Genomic DNA, 16029 nt, shown 5'->3' on the forward strand with positions numbered 1-16029 from the left:
GCACACACTGTCCTGGGATAGAAATGGAGGAATATTGAACATTCTGGCCCGAACAAGGGAGGGAAGGGTATAGCGAGGAAGATAGGAAGCGAGGAAAGGGAATCTCAATAGCGCTATATGCACATATAATAATGAAACGTACGGACAAGGCAGTGTGGTTCATGAACGAATGCCACCGACGTTTGATCTTGGTTACACAGTATACGGAGTATACTCACCTACCTGGATACTTGATACTTTGCCTATTTGCGGTACATAAGCAGGTCACGCTGTAAGACGCCAAGCTGGATGCCAGTTGTCCGCATTAACCCGGGCTCCTAAGTGTGAGTGTCAGTGTGAGTGTGAGTCCTCGTCTTCAGAACGATCCCTTCGATAGCCCGTTTATTTTGCAGTTCCAGACCCATCCAAGACAATGTACTATATCATGTATGTGTGGTTCCTCATACGATACCTTTCTCGTTCAGTCTATAGTCGTTGGTCTTTAATTATCCCATCCAATTCGGCCGACCACGTTAATTATTCTATCCCTTTGTTTCGCTCCGGCTAGGGTAATACTCTTTTGCATTCATCTCAGGCAATAGCTGTATCTCAGTTCCAATCGCGCGCCATTCTTCCTATGCGATTCTACTCGACATCAATCCTGACGCCCCCACCTTTCATGGCCTCCAAATCTTCAACACTCCGCTTGGGCAGGTCGATGCGCAACAGCCCGCCCTCCAAGCGGGCTTTCAGCTCTCTCATCTCCACATCCTCGGGCAGGGTGAAGGTGCGGCGCCACGGACCAATCTTCCGCTCCGAGAGCAGGATCGTGGGCGTCGTGTCGGCGAGGTATTCGGCCTCGACGGTCTCGCGGCTGGGCGTGCGCATTAGGGGTCCACCGTCCGTGGGTTCGGGCTTCTGTTAGTAGAAGTGTCAGCTGAGCTGTGACTTTGTGAAGGAAATTGGTCGGAGTAGAAACTAGCAGACCACCAACCTTGGTGACTGGCTAGGATTCCCCAGACTGGGAATGGTGTAGAGAGATCGCACGAATCGTACACACTGCGCACATTACTGCGTACAATATGTACGTACCTTTGCGTGTCCCGACTCGGTGGCCCATCCTTCCCCTTCCTTTCCTTCCCAGATTCTCTTCCCCTCGTCCTGGTCGGTCAGGCCGATGTTCGCGGGCCGGGACGCCACGCCCTGCACGAGCAGCGTGTGCGGGCTGAGCCACTGCACGACAATGGCCTCCTTGTCCGTGACGCCGGCGACCTCGATCTCGATGTGGTAGGTCGCCAGCGTTTCGCGGATGTCGGTCGGCGGGGACCACGCCGTCGCGGACCGTGGCGCCCGCACGCTCCCTGGCGCGTGCGGCCCCTTGAAGTGCGCGTGCAGTGTCGCGGCGTGGAGGGACGTGCGTGGGAATTGAAAGTGCGACGGGTGGGACGGGTGTGGTTGGACCGGGTGATGTTGGTCCTGGACAGAGACCGGGGCCTGTGAGGCCGGGAAGAGAGGTTCTTCGACCAGTCGGATGGCGTAGTTCGGGGGCACAGCGTAGGGGAGTGCCGTCATGGTGGTGTTTTGTAACTGAGGTGTATTTGAGGTCTTCTAAGTGAAACACTCGAGATACTGGATGTAGACGGGAGGAGATACGAAAGGGTGAGTGAGTGTTGGAAGTTCAAGTCCGATCCTGTGTTCCGGCGTAGAGTAGAGCAGACCAGATGTCTTTGATATACAGTTGTGTGTGTTGATGGGTAGATGTGTGACACTTGTATCGTTCTCTGAGAGGGATGGACTTCACCTCTACATCGGCAGGCGTGGTTATATATCAACACTGTATACTTTTGTCTGTGCATGAGCGTGTGAGAGACGTCCGAGCACAGTCCGATCACGGTACTTTCCTTGTGCCTCTCCAAAACTAAAGCCAAGGTACTTACCTACGGTGATACCGGTACTCCGTACAACCCCCTCAGCTGGCTGGCAGGCTGGCGGGAAGAGCCACCGAGTTGCATTTGGTGCGGCAGATCGACCATGTGGGTGAGGAGGACGCCGACCCAGTCTAGTCCGCCCTGCCCGCTCTGCCCGCCCCCGCCCAGTGAGCGAAATGTGCAATGCGAACCCCGTGAGTGGCTTGTCCTGAGCGGCGCAGATGTAATGGGAAGGATAGGCAACAAACCCTCATCTCAACTGTGCGCGTACGCTGTAGGCTCTCGCGTCTGTGACTGTCACTGTGCTGCATCGGCGGAAAGTATCATATGATAGTCTTCCGACGTGCCACCATCCAAGGCAGTGCAAAGCTTGTTCCGCGACGAGTGACATCCAGAAGAGAGCATGCATGGCGTGATGCAGAAAAGAAAAGAGGGTAATTATGAGCAGAAGGGTCCAGGCGGCCAAGCCCATCCATCTCGATCGAGGAACGAGCAGCACACGTGCGTGCATTCGACTCCATCACCCGGGTCCTAGGTGTCCCCTTTGAGGACCCAAATAAATGAATGAAGTCACGAACCTGCATCGTTGAGTGGGCCGTTCTCAGGCGAGCTCGGATCTGTTTGCAAACTTACTGTGCACTCGTTACGGCGTTGGGACTTGTGGCTACAGGTAGGTAAAGTCGGTGATGGAAGTTCCGGTTCGTAGCCTTGCGCTCGCTAGGCAGGGATGGACGTCGTGAGAGAAAGCGGAGCGGATGCCACAGCTCCAGTCTGTGCTGGTTCTCGTACAGATGCGGTTGACGGGTGGCGTGATAGGTAGTAACCATAGATACGTACGAGTACTGTGGTTTGTGCTGTCCTCCAGTACGAGTTACCCAGTAGGTTCCAGATCGGTGTGGGCCTTACGTTAGCGGTTGCGGCTTTGCCTTAGCACCCAGTGTGGTGCCTAGGCGCCCGCACGCTGCACATTAGGGGCGCCACCCCGGGCTTATGGGCCACCCCGCTGTGCCCGCCAGCATGTGCCCCCTACATTGGAGCCTCGTCACTCTGGGCTTCCCAAGGCTGTTATGGCCGGAAGTGGGCATGGTCGTGGTTCCAGTACGGAGTAGTGCAGACGTAGACGTTGTGCCAGGAAGTATCTGTTCTGTTTATGGCCGTCGAATGCCCGGACGGGTGCGTGGAAGGATGTACAGCAGAGCACTACGTAGTACTCGGTGAGTCGAGACAAGACTCCCTCCACACTTTCGCCCTCCTGTTTCTTCGGGGCTTGCACAGGGACCACGAAGGGCAAGACTGATTCGCTGTGAACGGGTGTCAATGCGTCATGCGTCATACTTCGTAACTCGCATACTGTTAGAACTGTACAGGACCCCGTCCCAGGATCAATCTTTTCCTTCCGTACCTCCGTCTGGGTATTGCCCAAACACCCCAATCACTGTTTTGAACCCATTAACGCCGACGAGGCTTTGAAGAATTACATGACCGATCAAAGCCCGCCTGTCAGAGCATGCACTGCCGTGCTTCCATGTCCGACACCAGTTCCTGGTGCATAATGTCCGCCAGTCGTCCAGCAGCCTCTTGATCCAAGCTGTCCCTTTTCCGCCTGATCTCCTCGGGCTCCTCGACTAGTCCGTATCTCTCGTCCAGGTTTTCCCGCGGAATGATGGTCTCGCAGTTACACTTGTTGTGGTGATGGGCGAGAGCATCGGCGGCCTGTTCTTTCACCAGCATCTGCACAGGTGAGCTGCCACTGCCCTTGCGTTCGTGGTTGGCGACATTTGTGGGGCAGAGGCTGGAATGCCGTCTTTGAATCGAACGATGGGAAGCTGAATGGTAGAGGTCCTTGGGCATGGTGATGTCCGGACAGAAGCCGTCCCATTCTTCTTCGCTTGAAGTGCTGTCATGGCGGACCAAGGCTGGACGGTGTTCTTGCGATGGTAGCCTCAAGTGGCATTTGGAACAGCACCGAGGATGGTCGCCACCGCTCGTCGACAGTCTTCTCAGTCTGTGGTGGACGAATTCGTCTTCCTCCAGTGTTAGCAAGGGCCGTGAGATGCAGTGGTGGGGAGCTGAGAACATACTGTGTCCTGGATTGTGCTCGGTGTTGTTGCTGTGCTGAGCGGCGTCTCTTCCGCGGGAGGGAAGGGCAGCAGCGGGAAACATGCCAACAAATGGATCGTACTGGACCATTTGAATGGTGGGTGTGGGTGGTATGTGCTTCAGATGATTTGCGCCTTGTGTGACTTCAGGTCTTGTGGTTTGTTTGGATTGGTAGAATAACGAGGCCATGTTCACTCGGTCGCCCTTTGCAGCTTTTAAAGACATCCATGCTGCCACGGGGCGTGAGGCGCCATTCTGACAAGTGCTGGATTCCGCTCCGCTCCCCAAGACCCTCTGTCCGACACGGCAGCTGACACAGCACAGGGCTGGAAGAGACTTCGTGCCGCGTCTGGTGATGACTGAGCCCAGGGCGGGAATTGTTGCAGAGCAAACAGCTGACCCGTCAAGCCACGAAAACCGGAGGAGGCTACAGTAGCCGGGGCAGAAACCTCCGGTCCCTAATCGGCTCAGTTTAGGCCTCGTTAGGTCTTCTTGTTAAGGACCCAGTGGCTCGGAAGCCGCCGACAGGGACCAGTCCAGACGGCCCAGATCTGCGCTCGGCACGACAGATGTCACTCCACTTCCGACGGGCAAAAACCGCTCTTCTGCTACTCGAGTAGGCCGCATCTGTGACGGGCATGTTTGCTGTTGTAACGTACCTGTATCTGATTCAGCTATGAAACTGGAACCCTCGTAATAACACGCGCAAGATGCATGGTGGTCTTCGGCGTGCCGTCCTCGTTGCATGACATCTGTATCACCCGGCTAGGACTGATAGTCAGTACTGTGTACTCCGTACGCCTGTTCTTGATCGACGAGACGGAACACAGTACGTGGCACGCATCCGCAGAATGGCGTTTTCAATCCTCGCTGTGCTGCCTCCCAGCGCCGAGTGATGTGCGCTGCGGTTATTCCTCAGCCCGCCGAATTGCGCTCCCACTTCATCAGCCCAATCCCGACTTTCTTGCCTTCCAAGCCATTGAGCTTCGCCGGATTTACGGTAAAAGCGTCTGGAACAAAGGTCTCAAAAGAGAATCCGTTCTTCTCAAACACCCTTCTGCTGGCAAGGTTGTGTTCGAAATAACCCCCATGCACCGTATGCGCATTCATGTACGGAACGACAATTTCAGCCATCAGGGATCTGAGAGCAGCCGGCATGATCCCACGGCCGTGATATTCTGGAACCAGCCAAACTATTCTCTGTCAGCGGATAATGTACCCTGACTCGTTGGAGCGTCTCCGTCCCTCCATGGGGGCATGGCTTGTAGTTAGATGCACGAACAAACTCACACCCGATCATCCAGATTATTCTTGGGTCGCCAGGCTCGAAATTGTCGTTTTCATCTGTCCTTCTTTGCCTCTCCTTCGCGTCGAGAATGTACATGAACGTCTCCCTCTGAACGGCAATGGTGCCGATGAACCTCCCGTCGACGACGTCTCGGATCGTTGACGTCCACAGTCTTTGGCCGAGCCACCTGTTCTTCGACCAGTCCTGTGACGCCAAACCAGATGGCCGCTGCCCTTGAATTGCTTTCAACTCGGCCAGGTTGTGGCTCGAGGCGCCGCCGATGGTGGCATACCACTCCGCCCAGTCTTTGTCAGTATATGGATACGGCGGGCCATTCAAGTTCATGTACACTTTCGGATGGTTGAGGCCGGCAATCGAGGCGTCGCGATCGGACTCGCGAGGAGGTGTCAGGGCAATCTTCAGTGTCGGATGAGGTATAGGCACATGGAAGTCGGAAGCGAATGCGTCCGTAGCCATGATTCCCGTAGGGTTAGCAGGAAAAGCAACAGATAGCAGAGGGACCGGTGCTGTAGCAATAGCAGCCTCAATTTGTAGAACAAAGTGTGAGTCAAGGCGCCCCGAGGTCCGTTGAGTCATTGCTATTGTCGATCCGATGTTACAGTTGCGTCCCCACATAGGCCTCGCAGTAGATGCCGCATGGCTCGACTTGAGCGGTACGGCATGCTATTCGATCACTATCACCTTTTACAATAACCTGCGTGGTCGGGTAGGAAAGACGGAACGTTGAAATGGGCACCCAGGACGCCGTTATCTTTCCCGCCTCCCCATGCAAACGACGGATATATGCGGTTCTCACAACCAATCTGATCGGCCCGCTTAAGAAGGGCTTGCAGCTCTCGATGGATCTGTGAACGCATTGCTATCACTGTTCACTAAGTTCAAAGCCTACCTAAGAGATGTGGGATGCCACGGGCTGACCAGTTTGACTGTACGTCGCCTGGCCATGTCGTCCAAGAATCCCCTGAGCCCCGACTTCATCTCCCCTATGCGCTGAAATATTACATCGAACCATAATTGTTCCCTGGCGCCTGCGTGTTGGAAATATCTCTGTGCTGAAGATAACGGGAACCCAATAAGATTCGTCCCGAGTAGACCCATGTCTGGATGGACGAAATATTCAAGAGATTGGGCAATGAGTAGGGCTAGAGAGCGGGCATCATTCGTGAATGCGAATCTCCCGATATCTGGCAACGCTGTCTTCGGCCTGGACTGGCCGAATCGGGAATACATCAAGTGCATTGTGATGTGCATGAGCAGAAGGCCCGTCCAGTGCAGCACAATCTGGAACGCGATGTCTGGGTTCGGAAAGCAAATAAAAAAGGGGAAGATCCGGGCTGCACTGTCGCGAGGCAGCCCCGAGTAAAGAGTCGATGGCTGGAACCAGTAGAGCTTCGCTCGGAGTGTGGTATCAGCCACGTCGAAAACTAATGGTGCTTTAGGTTGAGGTCGAATGCCTCGGTGATCGCTTTGATATCGTGCTTCGAGGTCGTTGTACCACTCCGTCAATCTCGTCTCGAAATCATGGCATTTTTGCATGACAGACACCAAGCTTTCGCCAACCTTGTCCGCGATTTGCTCTTCGGGATGCGAAGCAGGGGATATGCTCTCAGCGTCCCCCATGATCTCGGGTAGAATATGTAAAATCTCGAAAAGACGCAGGGGTGAGTCGAAGCTGGGATCTGTCGTCGGGCTCTGACAGGCCTGCGACCACAGCGATGCATTGACTGAACGTTTCCGACTCCCGACTGCCGCGATCAACTAGAACCATCAGCTAGAAAGCGACAGGACTGGGTCTTCGGGGCTTACCTCGGCTATCTGCGCACCGAGGAAGACTCTGTTGCTCAATGGCGTGGAGAAATTCGCCTTTCCGCGCAGTTGGATAAGTGCTGAGGCACCCTTCACGTGCGATGCCCAGCTCTTCGAACGTCCCTCGCTGGAGCCTTCTTGCATCTAGAGCTTGTGTTAGTTATCCACAGGGTGCCATGAGTAGCGAAGTCACCACGAGCCTCGTATACACTGAGAGTCGTAACTGCAGCGAGTGTTGTGTCGGTAAAGCATTCGTCTCCGCCCTTTAGCCGCCGATTGAGACCACTCAGCGCCTCGGTGTACAGTTTGTGGCCACCCAAGAGCAGGTCCGGCCGCCTTGTCATTCGCCCAACTTGAGCAAGTGCCATGGCGGTAAGACCGTTGTTGAGCACAGGGTCTGTTGGAGCGACGGCAATGGCAGCTTGCAGCCATGAAGTCGAAGGAATGATAGAAAGATCTGTTGGTAGCCTCGCCCATGTCTCGGTTGAACGTGGTGCGTAGTTGGTGATGAAGTACTCGTATGTTTGGGAGCGGAATGCCGTGCTGAGTAGTGATGGGAGGAGTCCCACAAAGCTCGGGTCTGTCGTTGCGTGTCGGCTTATTGTGGGCGCCGCGAAGCCCGGCGAGCTCGTCCTTACCACCATGGTGTAATCCTTCTTTCCAGGCTGTACAATTACCATCTTCAGATCTTTGGCATAACCCGGACATCGAACGCCCCTCCGGACGCATTGACTACATGACGGCTTTTGGGCATCGCACTATCATTGAGTTAGTTTGCGCAGCGCATCCGGCCTACGAAATGAATCCATCCTCGAGCAAACATACGCCTTTGTGTCGAGCCCGACAAGCAATGCACCCTTTCGACCGAGGCACGCCCACCATGGTCGAACAGTACTGTCTTTGACCGCAGGCACCGAGCGCTAGTCGTATGCTACACAGTCTGCACACACCAAGGAGACATGGTTACCAATATACCATAGTGGTCAAGGGGACGTGTGGAGGTCGTCGCTTGAGTTGGAAGCATTCTTCGACGAAGCAATGCGCCAAGAAGATCTGATGGAATCGAACCGGCTGTGAGCAGTCGCCGGCAGCAAGCCCGACTGTGTATGTTCGTAGTCAAACATGGTCTGGGCAGATCGCGGGAATTGAGTGTCACAATGAGGCCAATCAGTGATTCAGAGACGATGAGCTTCGGTTGGTGACGACAGTGGGACTGGGCACGGCACGTGACACCAGCGCGCAGCTTGGCACATCGCTGCTTTTAGCCTACGCACATTGCCTGGGCCCGACCCTTTGATGTTCTTGAATATCACTCTTCACTATGTTGGCGTACAACAATATCATGGCCGGCGACTTTATGAAACTCCTTCGTCTCATTGCGCCATGGGCCCCCATACCTCTCTTCGCAGAGAACTTGCGGGTACGGCATGGACTGGTGTCGGCGGTGATGACTCGCCATTCTGTTTCTGCATCCATGACTGGAAGCATCCACGATTTTCGCCAACTTTGGAATATGGACTACTTGGGACTATTTGGACAAAGCCGCACTGGAAGACCCCTCGCTGTGGCAAGCATCCGCCACGGTAATGTCTTTGATCTTGCGAATGCAGCCATCATCGAGGTCGCGGGCATCATCGGTCGTCACAGCCCGTTGAGCGTCAATCCCAAGACGGCCACTGCACTCCGCGAAACCGTCGTCTACGTAAGCCTAGTCACACCGGCCGACCCAGCAAGCGACTTATCTAGACTAAGTGATTCCGAATGGTGGGCATCAGCCTCGTTGTCTGTTTCGAAGATTGTCTTTGCTGTTGGGTTGGCCATCCTCGTCGCGCGCAGGGGTCTAGAGATCGGACCGGCCCTTCTCATATGCATCGCCCTCTCCCACGTTCTCACCGTTGCGCTGCGGCTTTGCGTCGAGCCCATCTTCGGGAACCTGACTACAGCAGAATCCGACCGAGTCGAAACCGCTAGACGTGATGCCGCGTTAGATATCCATGTGATCGCGGAAAGCTGGAATTCGTCCAAGATCTCGATTGTCTGCGGATACTCCAGCCAACTCCACGCGCTGACAAACATTCCGGTTCGGACAAGTCGGCCCTTGTTTCTCAAATGGCTGTGCCGTGTACTTGCCGTGGTTCTCACGACACAGGCGGCACTCCTCGCTGCGACCACTAATGCACAAGGAAATGAGAGGTGGTCAACCTTGCTGTGGCTCGCCGTCTACTCACTTTCGTGGCTACTGAAGAAGGGACTACATCTGTTGATAGGCCCAGAGCGTATCCTGGAGAAGCAACCCGCAAACCTTCAATTCATGGAGCCTCTGCATTTTAGCGGGCGGCGAGCAGCTCTGATTTTCATCTCTATGCTTCCGGTATCGCCGAGGGCTAACCGCTGGGCGTGGTGGGACGTCTTCTTGCCCGATAATGATCGCCGCAGGATTTTGCAGGAGGAGTTGGAAGGATCACCGAAGTTCCAGGCGGCCACCAGATGGAAGGAACAAGATGGCGACCTCTCGAATGAGGGTGCTTCGGGTATCAAGCTGTCTGCTTCGTCCAGTGACCAACTGGACGAAGCGATCGAGGTGCTGACCAGCCCGGCTTGCAAGGAGAAACTAAAACAATATTTAGATATCGTCTGTCCCACTGGACCTTCCCTTTCAAGAACAACGGTCGCTTGAATCAGCTGTCGATAGCACTTGTCCATGTTGGGGTCGTTCCGCCACAGTACACGCGATCAGGGCAAAAGGAATGTCGTTCCATGACAATGTCAAAACATGGACAAAGAAGCGCACCCAAAGCGGCGGCATCGATTGCCAAATCAGGTTCAAAGCGGGCTGCTAGTGTACCCGCTTTAGCCGTCGAGTCAAGGATTTTCACGTGACTCGGAGCGGAATCGGAGAAATGAGTGTTTGCGGGGAAAATGGCTGGCCACTCACAGCGAGGACCCTGGTGGCGAAGACCTACTTGCTACTCATATCAACCTCTTCCCAACATCACTTCCCTCTCACTTCGAGTCCACAACTCTCTCCTCCGCCTGGTGGGTAAACATCATGGCGTCGTCAGGAGGTCACCTCTTGGCCCAGAAGGCCATGAGGCTGGCCAGATTTGCGGTCGAGAAGACGGGCAAATTCATCCGTGACAAGATCCCGCAGGCAGCCAAACCGCTCGAGGCCGACGCCCAGCCAGCCTACGTCCGTGTCTCTCAGCGTCAACCCCCGAACCGACTTGGTCAGATCCGCCAAGCTCAAGGTCGCCTCTACAGCACGAAGGTCCATGCGGCCGATACCATCAGACACTACTCGTCCCAATCTGGCCCCAAATCCCGCCAGACTCGGGCGTCGTATCCTTCCTCACAGACGGCCTCGCGCGTCAATCAGTCCAGCGGGCGTGCTCCCTTTGCATCCACTCTGCGACCCAGTCTCACTGGGGGGACTTTGGCTCGTCATGCCGGTGGATACGGCCTAGGAGGCGGCCGAGTTGGTGGAGCCAGATATTTCTCCCATACGCCTGCTGCACCCGCACAGGTGGTCACCAATGTGTCGCAAGCCGTACGAGCCTTCTGGCTGTCTGGTCAGAAGGCCCGTTTCGATGGCTCAGACCCTCGCACGGGAGAGAAGAGATTCCGATCGGTGTCCAGCCTGCAGGAGGAAGCCAGACACACAATGGACATGGCCTCCAGGACAGGCCCTGGTTCGTTCATCGACTTCAAGGTCTCTCCCACAATCACCGCCATTGGTCCATTGGCCAGTGTCCCTCGCTCCCCATCTGCCTCTTCCTGCGACTATGAGATGCACCAAGATACCTTGAACAACACCACACTCATGTCCAACCTGTCGGTGGACTTTGCGCGAGCGTTGAAAGACCTTGCCGCCATCATGAATGACCTCAAACGTCTATCCACGCTCGGCGATCTCCCCATCTCGCTACATGACAGTGTGACTCTCCGCGTCTGCTTCCCCGGCTGCGACGCAGATACGGTGGAAGGTCTCTGCCGCGAATTAAACATCAAGCGCGGCATAGTTGGCCAAGACGAGGACTTTGACACCCGCAACGGCACCGAGATGGCTTTGCTCTTCCCCTTCGCTCCGAGCAAGCCTGGCAGTGAGGCAGGTCTCGAAGTGTGCGAGAGGCCAACCAAGCGCGTCAAGAAGGATCAGGTGGAGTGGCATGAGATGCTTACACCTCCTCGACATGCATCTGCGGGATTCTCACATCTCTCGGCAACCAGCCAGTCCTTTGATGCGTTCGACCTGACTGATCCAGCTTTGGACAAGAATCCATGGATGTCGTCCCCGTCAGGATACTCGTCCCTGCACGAGAGTGACTTGCTGGAGACGGATGATCCTGTCACATACTTCTTCCAGCCCCAGGCACCAGTGCGGGAGAGGTATACCGAGCCCTCGGCTGCGGAAGGCGGTGGGTATGAAGGACTACAAGGTATTTACAGGTTCATTGAGCAGTGTGATCGGGCTAGGTCCTGATACGCGGTGGTCGCGGGTGAGATATCCTTGGGATTGTGCGAGCTACAGATACAGATACTTTATGCCTCAGAATGATACCATCTTCTCTGTCAGAAGACGTTTGTGTGTCGCGCCCCGTAATACAGCCGTATCGAGTGCCCACGCGTGTCTCAATGCTGGTCAATATCATACACATGTCGAAGTAAATACCCTTTTTATACATAGTCGACCTCTTTGTGGCGAAGGTGCATCAACCCAAGTCCACACCCGTGACGGCATACATACGGCCATCAAGGAGACATACACACACACACACACGCCGCCAACCTGACCGGGCTGGCAGCCACGGAACCGTTGTTACATACTCATACTCCAAACCTCAATAGTCCTAATATTAAGTCGATGTCCTGACGTTTCATCTCGCCTCCCCATCCGCCTCCCTACTAGGCACGGTCCCAGTCGCAGTCGCGGTCCCAGTCCCAGTCCCAGTCCTGGTCCTATGCGCGGCATGCCCGTCAGCGTACCCATCCACGCCCTCGAACCCGTTCCCAACGCCGTTGGCATTGCCTTCCTGCGACCTCACCCGCAACTGCATCTGCAATTGTTCGTTCTCCTTGAGGGCGTCGTCCTTTTGCTTCTCCAACGTCTCGATCCGCTCCTGCAATTCGGCCAGCTGGTCTTCTTCGGCGCCGGACGAGAATTCCTCGATGATCTTGAAGATGCGCCACAGGCGGAGCACGACGACGATGGAGCCGGCTTCTTCGAGCGGGCCGGCGCGCAGGACGAGGTCGATGGCGAAGGCGAAGGCAGCGATGATGACGAGGGCGTCGAATGCGTGGAAGGGGGTGGCGAAGTAGCTTTGGGGGAGGGGCGATGCGTTAGATATATGCCCGTACGTGTATACGTGTATAGTGTGTATATGTATGTGGTTGACGGGAGGGTGTTGTGTCCCGTTGTAACGGTGCAAACAAGGATGGAAATGGAAAGACCACTTACTGGAATCCAAAAGCAAAGACACTACCTAGCAGTTCGGCCATCTGTGGGTCATGACGATCAAGTTAGCGTTCTAGTCATGACATTTCTTGGACAGATATCTCAGATTCCTCGAATATATCCAGCCTCGTGCAATATTCACTGACTCGGCCGGAAGAGGAGGAGGTTGGCTAATCCGCATCATGTGGAGTAAACACCAACTCGACGGAACACCAGGAGAACTTACAAATAAACAGGAAAATACCAGACTCATGTATCCCAGCACTTGATTCACCTGGCGCCACGCATACAAATCAAACCCCGTGTCCCCGCCGTGCTCGCACATGTGCAAGCTGACTAGGAAATCCGCGAAGATGCAGGAAATGTCGGCCGCGACCAAGACAATCACAAAGTAGTGGCCCCATTTGGAAGACAGGAAGCGCTGTAGATTGTGCCGCAGACCCCAGACCCAGGAGTCCGCGCCGTGGATCTTCTGCACGTGGCAGGCGATGAAGTCCTCGGAACGCTGGAGCGTCGTGATGAAGCGCCGGTCTGAAGGCAGGAGGGGCGTCAGTGGCGTGTTTGGCGTGCTTCGAATTAGAGGTTGTCGCTCGGGGTCGGCCATTGTGGCTCGCAATAGTAATGTCTGAGCGGATGTATGTGTGTCTGTGTGTGGGGGCGATATGCCTATCCCACAGCTCTCACAGGAAGATGTTCTCAGCTGAGGATGGACGACATGCCTCTCGGAATAGACTTGTGAAGGAGGGGGATCTCAGCCAGAGATCAATGCGCAGCACACCGAGAGTTGTGCTAATCTCAATACCGACTTTGGGGGGGATTGATGAGAAAGGTCGCCACCCGAAGTCGATTGGCTCCCGCTCTCTATCTTCCTGCTTAAACGCTGATCAATTGCGTGCTTGCTCAAAGATGCACGCAGACGATTGCGGGGCGGGTGAATGTAGAAAGCGAAGAGCAGCCCGGTCAGCTGTGTCGAGAAGCCATAAATTGCATACAGTCACATCTCAGGCTTGAGTTCGTGCCGTCGAGGCCGTTGGTTCTCGGAGATGATTTCCCGGGCGGCGGTGCCATGACGTAGTGTCGCGCTCCGGCTCGCGTCGATGAAGCGCTGGGAAATTAATTGTCGATTTGAACATCCCTGCGATTCGCCCTGCCGCGAGTGATGCCATCGGTCGGTCGGGCGAGCTCAGTGCAGCAGAGGATCAGGGAGGAACAGCAGGAGGACGGCAAGATTGCAGCTTGACCCACAAATCAGCGGGAGTCAAATGCCCAAAACCACGTGGGCGGCTGTAATCGGGTGTATACTTTGCAGCTGATCAAGAGCTCAGGTTACGTGAGATGTTGTCGATGGGCGCTGTGGACTGCCTTGTTTTGCATGTTATGGAGATTATGAGTTGCTCGAGTCGAGGTCGTTGTGGCGCAAGTTTAACTCAACAACTGGAATATTCTTGTATGATCTTCTTCATAACATCGAACCACCACCATTGACCTGTCGTTGCGTCAAAACAGCTGAACCTTGTCCACGCCATAGCTTACATCCCATCCATCAGGTACCCGCCATACCCGTCTCCCCCCAACACTCTCTCAGCATCCTGACTCCATCCCTCTTTTTTCTTCAACCACTCTCCGCCGAGCCACAAGCGGATGCACGTATCAGATGGCTTCATCTGCGGGCTCTCCATAGGAACAAGCTTGTAGAAGTTCTCGTCCAGAGAGGTAGGCTCGCAGGTGCACCGGCCATCAGCCCATCCCAGCTCGTGGTTACTGGTCGTGTGCCCCTGCGCCGCACTCCGCTCACGCAAAGCCACTCGCCCACCCCCATCGCCGCCGTTGCCTACTCGTATACCTTCGAAGGGATTCCCCGCCGGAGGACAATGTCTCGCGATGTCATGCTGATAGCCCACGTCCCGAAACCACCATACCTTCTCCGGCGCAGTGAACATACTCACCATGAGGGTATGCACGGGGGCGTCTCCCCACCTAGAATAGTAGAACCCTCCATTCTGGTCCAACCAGTCAAAGTAGAGTCGACTGCCCTCGTTGTTGCGGAAGAAGTCAAGAGAGCCGATCTCGAAGTTGCTGAAGAACTGGCAGTTGTTGTAGTTCCACCCGGTCGCGGGATCGACCAGCCAGTCAAGATTCGCATCAGGATGGAGCAGGTGAGGGTATCGGACGATGAAATCTTGTGTGGTTGACCACAGCGATGCAAATGATCTCGCGTCATCCAGGATCGCCATGTTGAAGCCGTACACCATCTCATTTGCGTGCATGAATCGGAATGGATCGTAGGGAATGTCGCAGAAGAAGTGGACGTCCGGTTCGACTCGCCAGTAATAGTCATACTTCTCGAGTGCCGGGTGGAGGTAGAACAGGCCGGATTGCCAGCGGATCATGGCGTGGTAGGACAGGAGGTGACCTTTACCGACTCCAGTGAGGGAGAGGTAGTCGAGGGAGTTGTAGTAGGGCGTTTGGTTGATGTGCGGTGGCGTGGTCCAGTGAGACCGTGGGACGAGGTGGTATTCGGTGCGGGCACAGGTCGCGTTTGACGTTGCAGCCTGTCCATGGAGACGGTCAGTTTATTTCGTGGTGTTTTACAGTGGCGCTGTGCTACCCAGCCTGGCATACCTTGAACTCCTCGGAAAAAGGCTTCTCGTTGAAAAATATCCATGGATAGTTGTACTGCTGGTTCCAGTGGAATTCCAATTGCCGCATGCTCTGCAAGATACCATCCAGCTCTTCGTTCCTCACCAGGCTTATCAGGGCTGCCTTTGGACGGTTTGCCTTAACGTCATTGGGAAAGGAGTTCTCTCTGAGCCATTCGACCGGGTTATGTGTCTTCTGCCTCATCAAATGAAGTCGCCGTATCTCCGAGTGCCATTGCGAGCCAAGCGTAGTATTGGGGCCACGATTGGCGTAAAGGTGAAGAATGAGCTGAAGTGACAACCACAAAGCGACGAGGACGAGGAGCCAGCGGAAGATGCCTTGGGTGCGGCGGCGGCGGAATAGAGAGTAGACAGATCTGTGAGGCAGGCCATCTTGTTTCGTCTTCTCAGTGTAGCGTTGCACAGTCCGAGGAGAGGAGTCGGGACTTGGAACAGTGAAGGATTCAGGTGTAGCCGCTCGTACAAGGCTAGGTGGCGTGCAGTCAATTGTTGTACTGGAGGTGGAGGAGGAGGACGAAGCGGTCGCGGCCGACGATAAGCTGATGGACTGTACGCGCTGGCCAGGCGGCGTCGTGCAGAAAGGAGGTGGCATTATGGCCGACAATAATTCAGACACGATTGAAGGAAGACTTCGAGGCGCAACGCTGTAACTTCTGAAGTGAAGTAGATTCAAGTGCACCAAAACTGAGGTGTACCTCACCGTGAGGTTGAAATCGCCTCCGGTACGCGCTCCTTGCCGAGCCACTGCCATGCTATGCAAGCCCAAGTTCACGTCGTTCGATCGTGCCACCTATT

The 16029-nt window shown here is 55.1% G+C and overlaps 8 protein-coding genes across 8 annotated transcripts; 2 read left to right on the forward strand and 6 right to left on the reverse strand.

Annotated features, from left to right (window-relative positions):
* Positions 1-624: 624 nt before the first annotated feature.
* On the reverse strand, positions 625-1551 carry G647_05889 (uncharacterized protein; the record flags this gene model as incomplete). Its single annotated transcript, XM_008730215.1, has 2 exons — positions 625-897; positions 1072-1551. The coding sequence occupies 2 exons, from the start codon at positions 1549-1551 to the stop codon at positions 625-627; spliced, it is 753 nt and encodes a 250-aa protein (XP_008728437.1).
* A 1856-nt stretch (positions 1552-3407) lies between these two features.
* Positions 3408-4232, reverse strand: G647_05890 (uncharacterized protein; the record flags this gene model as incomplete). Its single annotated transcript, XM_008730216.1, has 2 exons — positions 3408-3931; positions 3989-4232. The coding sequence occupies 2 exons, from the start codon at positions 4230-4232 to the stop codon at positions 3408-3410; spliced, it is 768 nt and encodes a 255-aa protein (XP_008728438.1).
* A 690-nt stretch (positions 4233-4922) lies between these two features.
* On the reverse strand, positions 4923-5772 carry G647_05891 (uncharacterized protein; the record flags this gene model as incomplete). The annotated part of the gene is made up of 2 exons (XM_008730217.1): positions 4923-5200; positions 5298-5772. 2 exons carry the CDS (start codon positions 5770-5772, stop codon positions 4923-4925), a joined length of 753 nt encoding a protein of 250 aa, XP_008728439.1.
* A 429-nt stretch (positions 5773-6201) lies between these two features.
* On the reverse strand, positions 6202-7766 carry G647_05892 (uncharacterized protein; the record flags this gene model as incomplete). Its single annotated transcript, XM_008730218.1, has 3 exons — positions 6202-7074; positions 7123-7266; positions 7332-7766. 3 exons carry the CDS (start codon positions 7764-7766, stop codon positions 6202-6204), a joined length of 1452 nt encoding a protein of 483 aa, XP_008728440.1.
* An 869-nt stretch (positions 7767-8635) lies between these two features.
* G647_05893 (uncharacterized protein) lies at positions 8636-9799 on the forward strand (the record flags this gene model as incomplete). The annotated part of the gene is made up of 1 exon (XM_008730219.1): positions 8636-9799. One exon carries the CDS (start codon positions 8636-8638, stop codon positions 9797-9799), a length of 1164 nt encoding a protein of 387 aa, XP_008728441.1.
* Positions 9800-10171: 372 nt separating this feature from the next.
* Positions 10172-11602, forward strand: G647_05894 (uncharacterized protein; the record flags this gene model as incomplete). Its single annotated transcript, XM_008730220.1, has 1 exon — positions 10172-11602. The coding sequence occupies one exon, from the start codon at positions 10172-10174 to the stop codon at positions 11600-11602; it is 1431 nt and encodes a 476-aa protein (XP_008728442.1).
* Positions 11603-11996: 394 nt separating this feature from the next.
* On the reverse strand, positions 11997-13178 carry G647_05895 (uncharacterized protein; the record flags this gene model as incomplete). Its single annotated transcript, XM_008730221.1, has 3 exons — positions 11997-12438; positions 12578-12618; positions 12801-13178. 3 exons carry the CDS (start codon positions 13176-13178, stop codon positions 11997-11999), a joined length of 861 nt encoding a protein of 286 aa, XP_008728443.1.
* Positions 13179-14103: 925 nt separating this feature from the next.
* On the reverse strand, positions 14104-15826 carry G647_05896 (uncharacterized protein; the record flags this gene model as incomplete). The annotated part of the gene is made up of 3 exons (XM_008730222.1): positions 14104-14325; positions 14410-15126; positions 15197-15826. 3 exons carry the CDS (start codon positions 15824-15826, stop codon positions 14104-14106), a joined length of 1569 nt encoding a protein of 522 aa, XP_008728444.1.
* Between the last annotated feature and the right edge of the window lie 203 nt (positions 15827-16029).

Source organism: Cladophialophora carrionii (assembly GCF_000365165.1).
Source record: "Cladophialophora carrionii CBS 160.54 unplaced genomic scaffold supercont1.5, whole genome shotgun sequence".
NCBI classification, from domain to species: Eukaryota; Fungi; Ascomycota; class Eurotiomycetes; order Chaetothyriales; family Herpotrichiellaceae; genus Cladophialophora; species Cladophialophora carrionii.